Here is a 13,883-nt window from a genome sequence, read left to right as displayed (position 1 = left end):
TAAGCACTTCTCTTAATGCCCATACCTTTATATTAATGCTACTCTCACTTTTGGTAGAGAATCTTCTCTTTTTCAGATGGCAGTGACCTTGGGATGACTCAGAAGGTATCATGGTGATGGAAAGAAGTGACCAGAGTGCTCAGTACTATAATATATCTATCACACCTTCCAAGGCTCAGGGTCTAATGAGGAAGAGATGGTGGAAAGAATGTAAGAGCCAAAGGAAGGGTAGGACTCCTTACAATGTTCTCCCCGCAGACACAAAATGGCCTGGATATCCATGACCTCACAGTGCCTAATACTACCTACACAAGACCATCATAAGAGGAGGAAAAGATCATGACATCAAAATAAAAGAGAGCCTGAGATGGGGAGGGGATATGATGGAGAATGGAGTTCCAAAGGGGAAGGTGGGGGGAGGGAAGGTATTATCATGGGATATTTTTTATTATCATGGAAGTAATAAAAATTTGAAAAAAAATGGGCTAGAGATACAGCTTAATAGTTAAAGGTGATTTCTTGCAAAGACTGATGGCCTGGGTTTTTTAAAAAATTATTTATTTGTGCTGGGTGTGGTGGCATACAACATTAATACCAGCACTTGGGAGGCAGAGGTAGGAGGATCACTGCAAGTTTGAGGACACCCTGAGAATACATAGTGAATCCAGGTCAACCTGAGCTAGAGAGAGATCCTACCTTGAAAAAAAAAACTACAAGGCGGCAGGAGAGAGGACAGAGGAGTAAAGGAAAGAGACAGAGAAAGAGTGAAAGGGAGGGAGAGAGAGATGAAAGTGCCCGAATGTACTCCAGATGCATGCTCCATTGTATGCATCTGGCTTTATGGGGGTACTAGGAAATTGAACCTGGGCCGCCAGGCTTTAAAAGTACACATCTTTAACCACTGAGCCATCTCTCCAGCCCTGGCTGTATATTAAGTCAAGAGAATACATAAATCTTCAAAGAAAAAACAGAAGCACATTTTAGGGATGGAGAGATGGCTCAGCAGTTAAAGGCTCTTGCTTGCAAAGCCTGATGGCCTATGTTCTATTCCCCAGTACCCATGTAAAGCCAGATGCACAAAGTGGCTCAAGTGTCTGCAGAGAAGGGAGGCCCTGGCATGCCCATACTTTCTCTCTTCCTGCCCCTCCTCAACTAATTCAAAACAAAGCAAAAACATATTTCAATTTTTTTTAAATATTTATTTGTAAGGAGAAAGAGAAAGCATGAGGGAAAGAGAGAGAGAATGGGTGCACCAGGCCTCTAGATGCTGCAAATAAACTCCAGATGCATGTGCTACTTTGTGCATCTGGCTTTACATTGGCACTGGGGATTTGAACCTGGGTGGTTAAACTTTGCAGGCACATGCCTTAACTGCTGAGCCATCTCTCCAGCCCCCATTTTAATTTTTTTAAAAAGTTCATTTACTCTGTGTATGCAGGCAAATTGGGATCACAGGTGCATGCTCCACTTTTTAACTGTCTTCATGTGCATGCTGGGTACTTAAACCCAGGGTGGCAGGATTTGTAAGTAAGAACCTTTAACCATTGAGTCTCAGTCCAAATAAACATATTTATGAGAGATAGCTCCAGGATGAATAAGATCAGCAATAAGTCTCTATCTCTGTTAAGGATTTTGCTTTTTTTTTTTTTTTTTAACCCATGGGGTCATCTGAATCCTGTCTATGCTGCCCTTCAGAGAAATCTGCTCTCCTTTTTCCTTCACCTGAGTATGGATAAAATTTCCCCTTAAATATACTAAATATAAAGCAGTATCTTGTTTTCAAAAGAAAGGATTTATAGAAATATAAAAACAGTGCTGGGGAAGTAATTCAGTCAGTAAACAACCCACATAAGCCAAATGCACAAGGTGGCACATGTGTCTGGAGTTCGTTTGCAGGGCTGGAGGCCTTGGCATGCCCATTCTGTCTGTCTGTCTGTCTCTCTCTCAAGTTGAACCAGCCAGGCATGATGGCACATGCCTTTAATTCTAACACTTGGGAGGCCAAGGTAGGAGGATCACTGTGAGTGCAAGGCCAGCCTAAGACTGAATTCCAGGTCAGCCCGAGCTAGAATGAGACACTAACTCAAAAAGAAAAAAAAAAAAAATTGAGCCAAAGAGGGAACTGGCTTCACAACTCAAGGTAGAGAAACTTCTCTCTTCAGAAGGGGGTGACCACTAGGGAGAGTCAGAACTCATCAAAATGCTGAGAACAGACAGTGGAGTGTTCAGCACTGAGACATCTCTATCCATCCTCCAACGTTCATGGACCTCTGCATAAGAGGTGGTGGAAAGAATCTAAGAGCCAAAGGAATGGGAAGAGTGCTTTCTAACACTGTCTATCAGTGTCCATGGCATTTATGAACTCACAGTGGCTGATGCTGGCTTCACAAGACCTACATAATAGGAAGGGGAAAATAATGACATAAAAATAGAACAAGCTGGGTGTCATGGCACATGCCTTCAAGCCCAGCACTCAGGAGGCAGAGGTAGAAGGATCGCCATGAGTTGGAGGCCACCCTGAGACTACATATACAGATATTTCAGAGCACAACTGTTTAACTGAAAAAGATGAAAGACTATTTTATTAAAGAGAGAATTCCAAGCAATAAAGATTTTCTTGTTTAAGTATAAAAATTAACTTTAAAGGGCTGGAGAGGTGGGGGAGGTGTGTCAGGGCCTCTTGCCACTGCAAATGAACTCCAGACACATGTGCCACTTCATACATCTGGCTTTAAGTGAGTATTAAGGAACTGAACTTTGGCTGTCAGGCTTTGCAAGCAAGCACTTTTAAATCCTGAGCCATCTATCTCTCTAGCCCCCCTTCCCCAAATCAGTTATATTTCCACACACTAATAATGAAGAAAGTGAAGTGGAAATTATGAAAGGGATTTTATATCAAAACAAATAAAATGCTTAGGAATAAACTTAAAGAAGCAGGGCTGGAGAGATGGCTCAGTGGTTAAAAATGCTTCCTTGGAAAGCCTGGTAGCTTGGACTCGATTCCCTAGTACCCAGACTCACAAAGTGGCACATTATGTCTGGAGTTCATTTGTAGTGACATGCTTGCTCTACCTCTCTACACATACATACATATATACACACATACATACAAACAATATACATTCCTGCTCTCTCAAATAAATACATACAATATACATGCCTGTCTTTCTCAAATAAATAAATAAATACTTTTGAAAGAGAAGTAAAAGGCTTGTACACAGGCTGGAAAGACAGCTCACTGGGTAAAGTGACTGCCACTGCATGCATAAGGACCTGAGTTTAGGTTTCCAGAACCCACATAAAATGCTTGGTGTGGTGGTACACACCTAAAATTCTAGCACTGGGGAGGCAGAGACAGAAATTCCTGGGGCTCACTGTCTAGGAAGTCTAGCCAAGTTAGTGAATTATAGATTCAGTGAGAGACCCTGTCTCAAAAAATAAAGTGGCAAGTAAGACATCTAAAGTTCTTCTGGGGCTGGAGAGATGGCTCAGCAGTTAAAGGCTTTTGCTTACAAAGTCTGACAGCTTGGGTTTCATTCCCCAGTACCCACATAAAGCCAGATGCACAAAGTGGCTAAAGTATACCTGGCCTTCACAGGCCCATGCATACATATGCATGCACGCTTGCACATGCACGTGCACTCACACACTTAATAGAACATGCACACACATATATACACTACACATGATGTACAGTTAATTGACAGCCAGCCTGGGTTATACAGTGATACTTTATCTAAACAAAACAAAACAAAAAATACCAAAGCCAGGCATAATGGGACACACCTTAAATCCCAGCACTTGGGAGCCTTTTCTCTGTTGATAAGAGTCCTTTCTTGTTTGATTTGTTTTTGTTTTATTCAAGGTCTCATTCTAGTCCCCAGGTTGGCCTTGAACACTCAATGGTAGAGCCCTGGTCTAGTGTATATGGGGCTCTGAGTTTGATTCTTTGTGCTGCAAAAAACTCAAACAAAACTAAGAAACTACAATGAGACATCACTTTCTATTCATGAAATAACTATATTTAATAAAATACATAGAGGGCAGGAGGGATTGCTTAGCGGTTAAGGTAGTTGCCTGCAAAGCTAGAGGACCCAGGTTCGAGTCACCAGGACCCATGTAAGCCAGATGCACAAGGAGGCACATGCATCTGGAGTTCGTTTGCAGTGGCTGGAAGCCCTGGCGCGCCCATTCTCTCTCTCTCTGCCTCTTTTCCTCTCTCAAATAAAAAAAATATTAATAATTTTTTAAAAAGTGAATTTAGCCAGGCGTGGTGGCGCACGCCTTTAATCCCAGCACTTGGGAGGTAGAGGTAGGAGGATCACTGAGAGTTTGAGGCCACCCTGAGACTGCATAGTTAATTCCAGGTCAGCCTGGACCAGCGTGAGACCCTACCTTGAAAAACCAAAAAAAAAAAAAAAAAAAAAAAAAAGTGAATTTAGCCTGGTGTAGTGGCACATGCCTTTAATCCCAGCACTTAGGAGGCAGAGGTAGGAGGATCACCAAGAGTTCGAGGACATCCTGAGACTACATAGTGAATTCCAGGTCAGCATGGACTAGAATGAAACCCTACCTCCAAAAAAAAAAAAAAAAGAAGTGAATTTGGTACAATAGAGGTTGTGCTACATTATACTTTTTTGTTGTTAGAATCTCACAACACCCTACCTCCATGTCTACCATCAGCACTCTCAGAGGAATGTTGACATCTGACCACTCAAAAACACTCTTGTTTTGCCAGAAAGACTCATTTGAAAGAAACAACAACACTATGCACCGTTGAAGCAGGAATCTTCTGGGTAACCTCAACATTGATCAATCAGTGAGTTCTTCAGTCAAGTGACTTTTAGCAGGTTGCATAGTCATTGTGTATGAGTAACAGGAAGAAAAGGGTGAGTTATAGTCCTAAATGTGTAAGCAAGTCTAGGAGAGAAAAATAGAACGCATAAGCCTCCCATGAACCATTGTGGCCAGATTTAGCAAGCAAAAATACAGGACTCTGAAGCCAGGCATGGTGGCGCACGCCTTTACTCCCAGCACTCGGGAGGCAGAGATAGGAGGATTGCTGAGTTTGAGACCACTCTGAGACTACACAGTGAATTCCAGGTCAGCCTGGACTAGAGTGAAACCCTACCCTGAAAAACAAAATAAAAACAAACAAACAAACAAAAACCTAACAGGACTCTGTTGTTTATCAGAAAGTCAAATTTAACCAGGCAAATATTTTGTCTGACAGTACTCTGAAGTATGGGAAGTAAGGAGAAATTTTTTAAATCCAGGGTATTCTGGAGTTACTGAGGTCTGCAGGGACCCTAGAAAAGAAAAAGTAGAAAATCCCATTAAAAAATACTGATTTGAGTTAAGGCACTTGCCTGTGAAACCTAAGGAACCAGGTGTGAAACCCCAGGACCCATGTAAGCCAAATGCACAAGATGGCACATGCATCAGGAGTTCATCTGAGGCAGCTGAAGGCCCTGGCATGCCATTCGCTCTCCCTCTAAAATAAATAGATATAAAAAATAAAATAAAATTTGAATTTTAAAAAAGGGCTAGAGATGGTTTAGCTGTTACAGTGCTTGCCTGTGAAGCCTTAGGACCCAGATTTGATTCCATAGTACCTATGTAAGCCAAATGCACAAGATGGTACATGCATTTGGAGTTCATTTGCAGTGGCTACAGGCCCGGACATGTCCATTCTCTTTCTCTCCCTATCTCTAGCTGCCTCTCTCTCTCCACCCTCTCTCTCAAATAAATAAATGAATAACTAAATAAACAAAATATACGAATTACATGGGGCTGGAGAGATGGCTCAGTGGTTAAAGGGCTTGACTGTAAAATCTGATGGCCTGTGTTCAATTACCCAGTACCCACATAAAGCCAGACACACAAAGTCGCACATGCATCTGGAGTTTGTAGCTTCTGGAGGCCCTGACACACCAATTCTCTTTCCTTGCAAATAAAAAAAAAATTAATATATGTATACATACACACAAATATATAAAGAAGAAATTGCATTACTTAATCCAGCTCAGGAGCTCCTCCTCACATTGGGTTTCTGTGATCTAAAACTTAAAGGCATGTCAAAAGGTGGGAGAAATCAAAGCTAGACATGGTAGAGTGAGAACATATTCTGCCTCCAGTTAAGGTAGTCCTGGCTTCAAATAGCACTCTTTTTTTTGTTTGTGGATATTTTTTTTTGTATGTTTATTTGAGAGAAAGAGAGAGAGAGAGAAGCAGATATGTGTGTGTGTGTGTGTGTGTGTGTGAGAGAGAGAGAGAGAGAGAGAGAGAGAGAGAGAAAATGGGCACGCCAGGGCCTCTAGCTGCTCAAACAGCACTCTTAATCATCAACATGGAAAGCAGACAAAACAACTGTGGTAAGTGCACCAAGGCCAGGCAGCAGGAGGGGCACAGGCAACAAAATACTCAGAATAGTGACTGGGCTTTTCTTCCTTCTGTGAAGCCACACTACTGCCTAATATCTGCCCAGCTGCTTAAGAAACTCCCATCACTTTATTTTTTTCCCTGTTTTTAAAATTATTTTATTTTAGCACTGAAAATAAACCCAGGAACTCCATGCTAGGCAAGTGCTATGCCAGCGAGTTACATCCCCAGGCCCCTCAATCACTATGTATATTTGCTAATACTTTGAGCACCAGCTAGTATATCTTAGTTTAGGCCACCAATTCCTAGCTTATAAATTCCTACAGCTTTCCAGCCATTGTTTCATCACTCAGGAATACCTACTTTCCTCAGAGCCTGGGCCAAAAAGCGAGGTCCCTGAACTCTAAACCTAATCTGTCCTGAAGCATCAGTTCACCAGCTCCACTGAGTCAGCTTTAAGGGCTGTGGCTGGCTCCAGAATTCCTCCCCAGAGACAGCAGCTAGCTGCCAGGGGAAGAGCTGTAACCCCGGCAAAGCTCTTCCAAGATTACTTGGGTAGACTCTAGGGAACTAGCCAATAAGAATTTCTGCAGCTCCAGACTTGCTTAAAAAAAAAAAAAAAAAACATAAACAGACAACAGCTGACACTTAGAAGCCCTAAAGTAAATGAAATTAAATAAGGAATGGAAGCTGGGCGTGGTGGTGCACGCCTTTAATCTCAGCACTCGGGAGGCTGAGGTTACGGGTATGTGTCCTGCGTTCCAGGGCAGCCCGAGGCTACAGAAGGGAGTTGCAGATCAGCCCGAGGCTACAGAAAAGAGTTCCAGGTCAGCCAGGACTTCAAGGAGGCCCTGCTTCAAGTAAAGACTCTACCGCGGGCGGGGGAGAAACGAATGGAAAGTCTGAGTATATTGCAAATATTCCCAGACTAAAAGAACCGAAGTAATCCCCCCAAATAATATCCCCTCCTTTCTTTAGGAAACTAGGGTCACGTCGCCCACTAAAGCTCTTTGCCCCACAGCCCCCGCAACGGCTGGCTCATTCATTCATTCATCGGCCCATAGGTATTCCATACGTGCTACCAAGTGCCAGGCACTACGTGGGGAGCCGGAAACAAAGATGAATAGCGCCGCGCTCTGCCTCTCTGCGCCCGCAGCGCCAGCCGCCCTGGTCCACAGCAGCCCTGGCACTCGCCGCGCCGTGCCCTTCGCGGCAGGTGGCTGGAGCGGCCCACCTACAGAGGTTTGCCCCAGGTAACACGGGGCGAGGAGGAGGGAGGGAGAACCGACGGCGGCGTCCGGCAGAGACGAGGCCCGGGGAAGGCACGAAGGGTGCAGAGAGGACCCGGGTGGCACTGCAGTCACAGTCCTGGATGACTGGCGGACGCGGGCTCGGCGGCGGGGACCGGGCACGAGTCGGCGGAGGGGTGGGGAGGATGCTCGAGAGGGCAGTTTGAGGGGACAGTTGGGGTGGACCCGAGAGGACCGGGGAAGGTGTATGCCAAGGGTAGGAGAGCCGCGAGGGTGGGGCCGAGGGTGGGGAGCGCCGGGCGAAGTGGGCAAGCGGCGGGCAGAGGGCCTCATTCTAAGGGAGCCCCCTGCAGCGTGGGAGCGGGCGGGGGGGTCTCCGGTCGGGACAGACGCTCCTACCTCGCTTCTCGCCTCAGCTTTGTCCTTCCGCGCGGGCGGCGGCGGCGGCGTCTCACGCCGGCAGGGGTCGCGTGGCAGCCCGCGCACGCCGGCGCTCCCCTCCTCTCCACCGGCTTGGTAACGCCCGCCTCCCCCCTGCGGGCGTGGCGCCGATGGTCCGCTCTGGGTTACCCCGCGGTGTTCGCGTTGGTTCGGCCCGCCGTGACTCTGGGCTCTGGGCTCGCTCAGAGTCACGCGCCGCGCCTGCCCCGAGCCGAGCCCAACGAGCCCAGCCGAATCGAGCCGAGCCCAGCCGAGCCGAGCCGAGCCGAGCGGTGCGCGAAGCTGCGGGGACGTCCCGTCCCCCCTGCCCCCGCGGGTGCTGGAGTCCGGGAGGAGCCTGGCGCGCAGGCTGGGCGATCTGCCGGGTAGCCTGGGGCCGCGATTCTCCACCGTGCCTCCCGGTAGAACCTTGTGAATACATTTAGAAAACCAGAATGGAAGGCTGGACCTCCCCTGAGACCAATCGACCCGGCTCCTGGGGTGTGATGTGGAGGGGTGAAAGCTGGGTGGCCCCAAGAGCGGTGCTATGTCCACAGAGCCAGGGCTAGGAAGCCGTGGTGAAACCTGGCAATCCACAGCCCGCTGCGCTTCGTCCAGTGCAGCTTAGGCAGGGGGCAGGAAGGATGCCAGGGCCTCCTGCTGCTAATTGCCAGTGGGAGTTGGGGGGGGGGGCAGACGGTCACTCTGCAAGCAGTTCCTGGAAGTCCACTGAGAAGAGGCCATTCTAGAAATGGTGAGCGTCTGAGATCCCGTGCTCGAGGATTCACAGCCTTGACAGGTCACTGTCAAGGAAGCAGATAAATGTCACTGTGATGTCCTAGTCTCCGGCTCACAGGAATGGTGGGAACTGATTCTTGAAGAATGAGTGGGCAAGTAAAGGTCACGGGAAAATCAGCATGTGTAAAAGCACAAGGGAAAATAAAGGATAGCACTGAGGTGTGAGATGCAGTGGAGTGCCCCAGGTCAGTTTGATGAAGAGCCTCCAGTAATGAGTTTGGAACTCATCCTGTAAACAATGGAAAGAGGAAGTAGTGATTTATGCAAAGGCAGGAAGGGCAAAACGAAAAGTCTTGAGCGTTTCCTTGACAAGTGGGGAGAGTTGGGATGGCCAGTAGGGGGAGCAATGAGCCACCACATTGCTCTGCGTGATTGAGTTAAATGGCCAGATTTCGGGGTGGGGGGTTAAGCCAAATAGCATCCTTTAAGGGTCACTACAGGAAATCCCCGTGCTAGGGGAGGGACCACCCCCCAGTGAGTTGTTGTCCCATGAACCCCCCCAAACAATACAATGTCCTTGGTTATGCTTTGTGGGAACAGTAGTCAGTTATTTGGGGGGAGGGTATTTTATATTTAAAAAAATATATTTTTTCAAGGAGAGAGAGAGAGAGAATGCCAGGGCTTCTAGCTGCTGCAAACAAACTCCAGATAAATGTGCCAGATATATTTTGTGCATCTGGCTTTACATGGGTACTGGGGAATTGAACCTGGGTCATTAGGCTTTGCAAGCAAGTTCCTTAACTACTAACCCATTTCTTCAGCCCTATTTGATTACTCTTAAATATCTTTGAGATACAGAACCTGTAGAACATAATGATTAACTAAATGGGGTGGGCTAAATAGAACATACAGTTTAGGAACACTCCCAAGATGCTAATACTATGTATTCTCCAAAAACTGTATGTATCTTAAAATATTTGAGGCTAGAATTGCAGGAATATGTAAATGTTAGGGTAGTTGTCCTTGTTTTTTTTTTTTTTACCTTTTTAAAATTTATTTGAGAGAGAGAGAGAGAGAGAAGTAGAGAGAGAGGGAGAACGGGCATGCCAGGGCCTCCAGCCTCTGCAAACAAACTCCAGATGCATGCACCCACTTGTGCATCTGGCTATGTGGGTACTGGGAAATTGAGCCTGGGTTCTTAGGCTTCACAGGCAAACACCTTAACTGCTAAGCCATCTCTCCAGCCCAAAAAAATAGATTCTTTTATTTTTCCCCTTGGTTTTTCAAGGTAGATCTCACTGGCTCAGGCTGACCTGGAATTCACTATGTAGTCTCAGAGTAGCCTCGAACTCATGGCAGTCCTCCTACCTCTGCCCCTCGAGTGCTGGGATTAAAGGCGTCTTATTTCTTGCTTTATGTCAGTGCATAAGAAGGTTCTCTTCTTCCATGGAGTCTTGAAGAAAAAGGTACAGCTAGAGCTGGATGGTCCTGCAAGCTCTCCTGGTTTTGAATGAATGTGAACCTATACTATGTAGACTGAAGTGGCCTCTATGCTTTGTCTATTGGCAGCAGATGAAAGCACCCTCAGTGCAGGGTGGGTAAAGATGTCCTCATATTACCCAATTAAAGAAGCCCCTCATGAGGTTTGCTACAGGATGGGAACAGTGTGTTATCTGTTCCTCTTTGGATATCTGGCTTTAGTCTTCTAAATACTTTGATACTTTGGCTTCTCTTCTAATGACAAATTATGGCCACTATAAAATAGAGAACTCACTTCCAGAAATGGCATACCAAACTTCTTGTCCTAGCCACCACCATGCCATGCCTAGGCCACTATAATTACTTCCTAGCTTCCTGTTAGTACTGTCCATTGGAGAAGCTTAAGAAAAATCTTTTCAAATGGGCTTTCAGGGCTGGAGGGATGGCTTAGTGGCTAAGGTGTTTGCCTGCAAAGCCAAAGGACTCAGGTTTGATTCCCTAGGACCCATGTTAGCCAGATGCATAAAGGAGCGCACATGTCTGGAGTTTGTTTGCAGTGGCTGGAGGCCCTGGTGCCCCCATTCTCTCTCTTTCTCTTTCTCCCTCTTTCTCTGTCAAATAAATAATAAAATAAAATATAAAATGGGCTTTCAAACTGTCTACTGTTCCTATCATATTTATCTAACCGCCCTCCCTTTGCTGTAATAATTAGTAGGTCTTTACTAATTATTTCATGTGTATGGTGTTCATGTGTGTATGCATGTTCATATGTGTGTGCCTGTATGTTGTGAAGGCCAGAGGTTGATGTCAGGAGTCTTCCTTGATTACTCTCCACCCTATTTATTAAGACAGGGTTTCCTCAGTTGTACCCAGAGCTCACCAGTTCAGTTGCCTATGGGGGTAGGGGGGGGTTCCATCCCCATCTCCCAAGTGCTAGGATATGGGCAGGCTGCCATGCCTTCCCAGCATTTACATGAGTGCTGGAGATCAGCAGTCAGGTCCTTGTGCTTGTGTGGCACGCACTTTACAGGCTGACCATCACCCAAGCCCTCCTTTCCTCACAAAGTTTACCCCTATCTTAGGGAGTTTATACTAGATTTTTTTTTTTTTTTTTTTTTTTACATGGAATGCTTTTCCATCAGATTTTTGCAGGACTAGGTCCCACTCATTTAGGTATCATTTCACATGTCACTTTCTGAGGACAGCCTTCCCTGAGTACTAAATATAAAGCAGCTATTTTGGCTGGGCGTGGTGGCACACACCTTTAATCCCAGCACTTGGGAGGCAGAGGTAGGAGGATCGCTATGACTTCGAGACCACCCTGAGAATACAGAGTGAATTCCAGGTCAGCCTGGGCTAGAGTGAAACCCTACCTTGAAAAACCAAAACAAAACAAAAATAAAGGAGCTATTTTGTTTCTCCACAGAGAGTAGCAATTGCAGGCTGGAGAAATGGCTTAATAGTTAAGGTGCTTGCCCACAAAGCCAAAAGATCCAAGTTCAATTCCCCAGGACCCACGTAAGCCAGATGCACAAGGTGACGCATGTGTCTGAAGTTTGTTTGCAATGGCTGGATGCCCTGGCATGCCCATTCTCTCTCCTTTCTTTCTTTCCCTCTCTCTACCTCTTTCTCTGTCACATAAATAAATAAAAATATTAGGCACTTACCTGCAAAGTCTAACGACCTGGGTTAGATTTCCCATGTAAACGATGTAAAGCCAGATGCACAAAGTGGCACATGCATCTGGAGTTTGTTGCAGTGGTTAGAAGCCCTGGTGTGCCCATTCTCTCTCTCTCTCTCTCAGGTTGCAAATAAATAAGTAATATATTTATATGTTTTTGAATATAAGGGGCTAGAGAGATGGATCATCAGTTAAGGTCCTTGCTTGCAAAGCCTGACAGCTCAGGTTCAATTCCCTAATACCCATGTAAAGCCAGATGCACAAAGCAGCACATGCATCTGGAGTTTGTTTGCAGTGGGAGGAAGCCCTGGTGCTTCCATACTTACTCTCTCTGTGTCTGTCTCTTTCTATAAAATAAATAAAAAAATATTTTTTAAAAAATAAAGAGTAGCAGCTACATTATCATGATACTGCTTTTCTGCTAAGCATTGAATATGATTTTTGTCCTCCATAATTTGTGCTGAAGTTTAATCTTAATCTTTCTTATTTCCATTTTGAGATATTAAGAGATGGGACCTTTCAGATTAGGGATTTCTCCTCATAAATGGATTCTAATGATTAATAGATCAATGAGTTATCTCAAGAATGGATCTCTTAAGCCGGGCGTGGTGGCGCACGCCTTTAATCCCAGCACTTGGGAGGCAGAGGTAGGAGGATCACCGTGAGTTCGAGGCCACCCTGAGACTCCATAGTGAATTCCAGGTCAGCCTGGGCTAGAGAGAAACCTTACCTCGAAAAACCAAAAAAAAAAAAAAAAAAAAAAAAAAAGAATAGATCTCTTGGGCTGGAGAGATGGGTTAGCAGTTCAGGCACTTACCTGCAAAGCCTAAGGACCCAGGTTCAATTCCCCAGTACCCACGTAAAGCCAGATGCACAAGGTGGCACATGTGTCTGGAGTTTGTTTACAGTCGCTAGAGGCCCTAACACGTCCACTCTATCTCTTGTTCTCTTTCAAATAAACTGTTTGTTTTTTTTTGTTTTTTTTTGTTTTTTTAAATAATGGCTCTTCTATAAAAGCCAGTTTGGCTAGGTCACTTGAATATCCCGTATCCCCTGCCATGTAATGCTCTGTACTGGCTATGGACTCTACCAGTAGGAAGGCCATCACCTACTACCAGCTGTGGCCTCTCAACTTTTGAAAAAAAAAATTTTATTTATTTGACAGAGAGAGAGAAAGAGGCAGATAAAGAGAGAATGGATGCACCAGGGCCTCTAGCCATTGCAAATGAACTCCAGATGCATGCATTACTTTGTGTATCTGGCTTTACATGGGTACTGGGGAATCGAACCTGGGTCCTTTGGCTTCCAGGCAAGCACCTTAACTGATAAGCCATCTCTCCAGCCTGTTTTTTTTTTTTTTAAATATTCCTCTTTACTGTAAGCCAAAATAACTGTGTGTGTGTGTGTGTGTGTGTGTGTGTGTGTGTGTGTGTGTGTGATAGGACACCTTCAGGTGTCATTCTCAGGAATGCCATCTTTGAGATAGGTTCTCTCACTGGCTCAGAGCTCACCTGTTAGGCTAGATTGGCTGGTCAGTGAGCCTCAGTGATCCTTCTGTCTCCTTCTCCCTGGGGCTGACATTAAAGGGGCTTACTATCACACCTGGCATTTCATGTTGGTTCTAGGGATGAAACTCAAGTCCTCTTGTTTGCAAGGCAAGCATCACTGACTGAGCTATCTTCCCAGCCCTCCCCTTAAATTTTTTTTTTAATATTATTTTTATTTTTATTTATTTATTTGATAGTGACAGACACATACAGAAAGAGACAGATAGAGAGAGAGAATGGGTGTGCCAGGGCCTCCAGCCACTGCAAATGAACTCCACATGTGTGCACCCCCTTGTGCATCTGGCTAACATGGGTTCTGGGAATTGAGCCTCGAACCAGGGTCCTTAGGCTTCACAGGCAAGCGCTTAACCACTAAGCCATCTCTCC

At 45.5% G+C, this 13,883-nt stretch overlaps 2 protein-coding genes across 2 annotated transcripts in view; both read right to left on the bottom strand.

Annotated features, from left to right (window-relative positions):
* Rusc2 (RUN and SH3 domain containing 2) overlaps window positions 1-8,111 on the bottom strand; it is a 69,519-nt gene extending 61,408 nt beyond the window's left edge. The window contains exon 1 of the mRNA XM_045150355.1: window positions 8,031-8,111. The gene's annotated coding sequence lies outside the window, so the exon portion shown is untranslated. The remainder of the gene's footprint in view (window positions 1-8,030) is intronic.
* LOC101609866 (phospholipid-transporting ATPase FetA-like) overlaps window positions 7,428-13,883 on the bottom strand; it is a 108,126-nt gene continuing 101,670 nt past the window's right edge. The window contains exons 31-32 of the mRNA XM_045159557.1: window positions 9,599-9,650; window positions 7,428-8,480 (exon numbers count right to left, since the gene is read on the bottom strand). Coding sequence (XP_045015492.1) covers window positions 7,428-8,480; window positions 9,599-9,650 — 1,105 coding nt within the window. The remainder of the gene's footprint in view (window positions 8,481-9,598; window positions 9,651-13,883) is intronic.

Source organism: Jaculus jaculus, chromosome 1, assembly GCF_020740685.1.
Source record: "Jaculus jaculus isolate mJacJac1 chromosome 1, mJacJac1.mat.Y.cur, whole genome shotgun sequence".
NCBI lineage: Eukaryota > Metazoa > Chordata > Mammalia > Rodentia > Dipodidae > Jaculus > Jaculus jaculus.
This window is presented reverse-complemented; position numbering and strand designations above follow the sequence as displayed.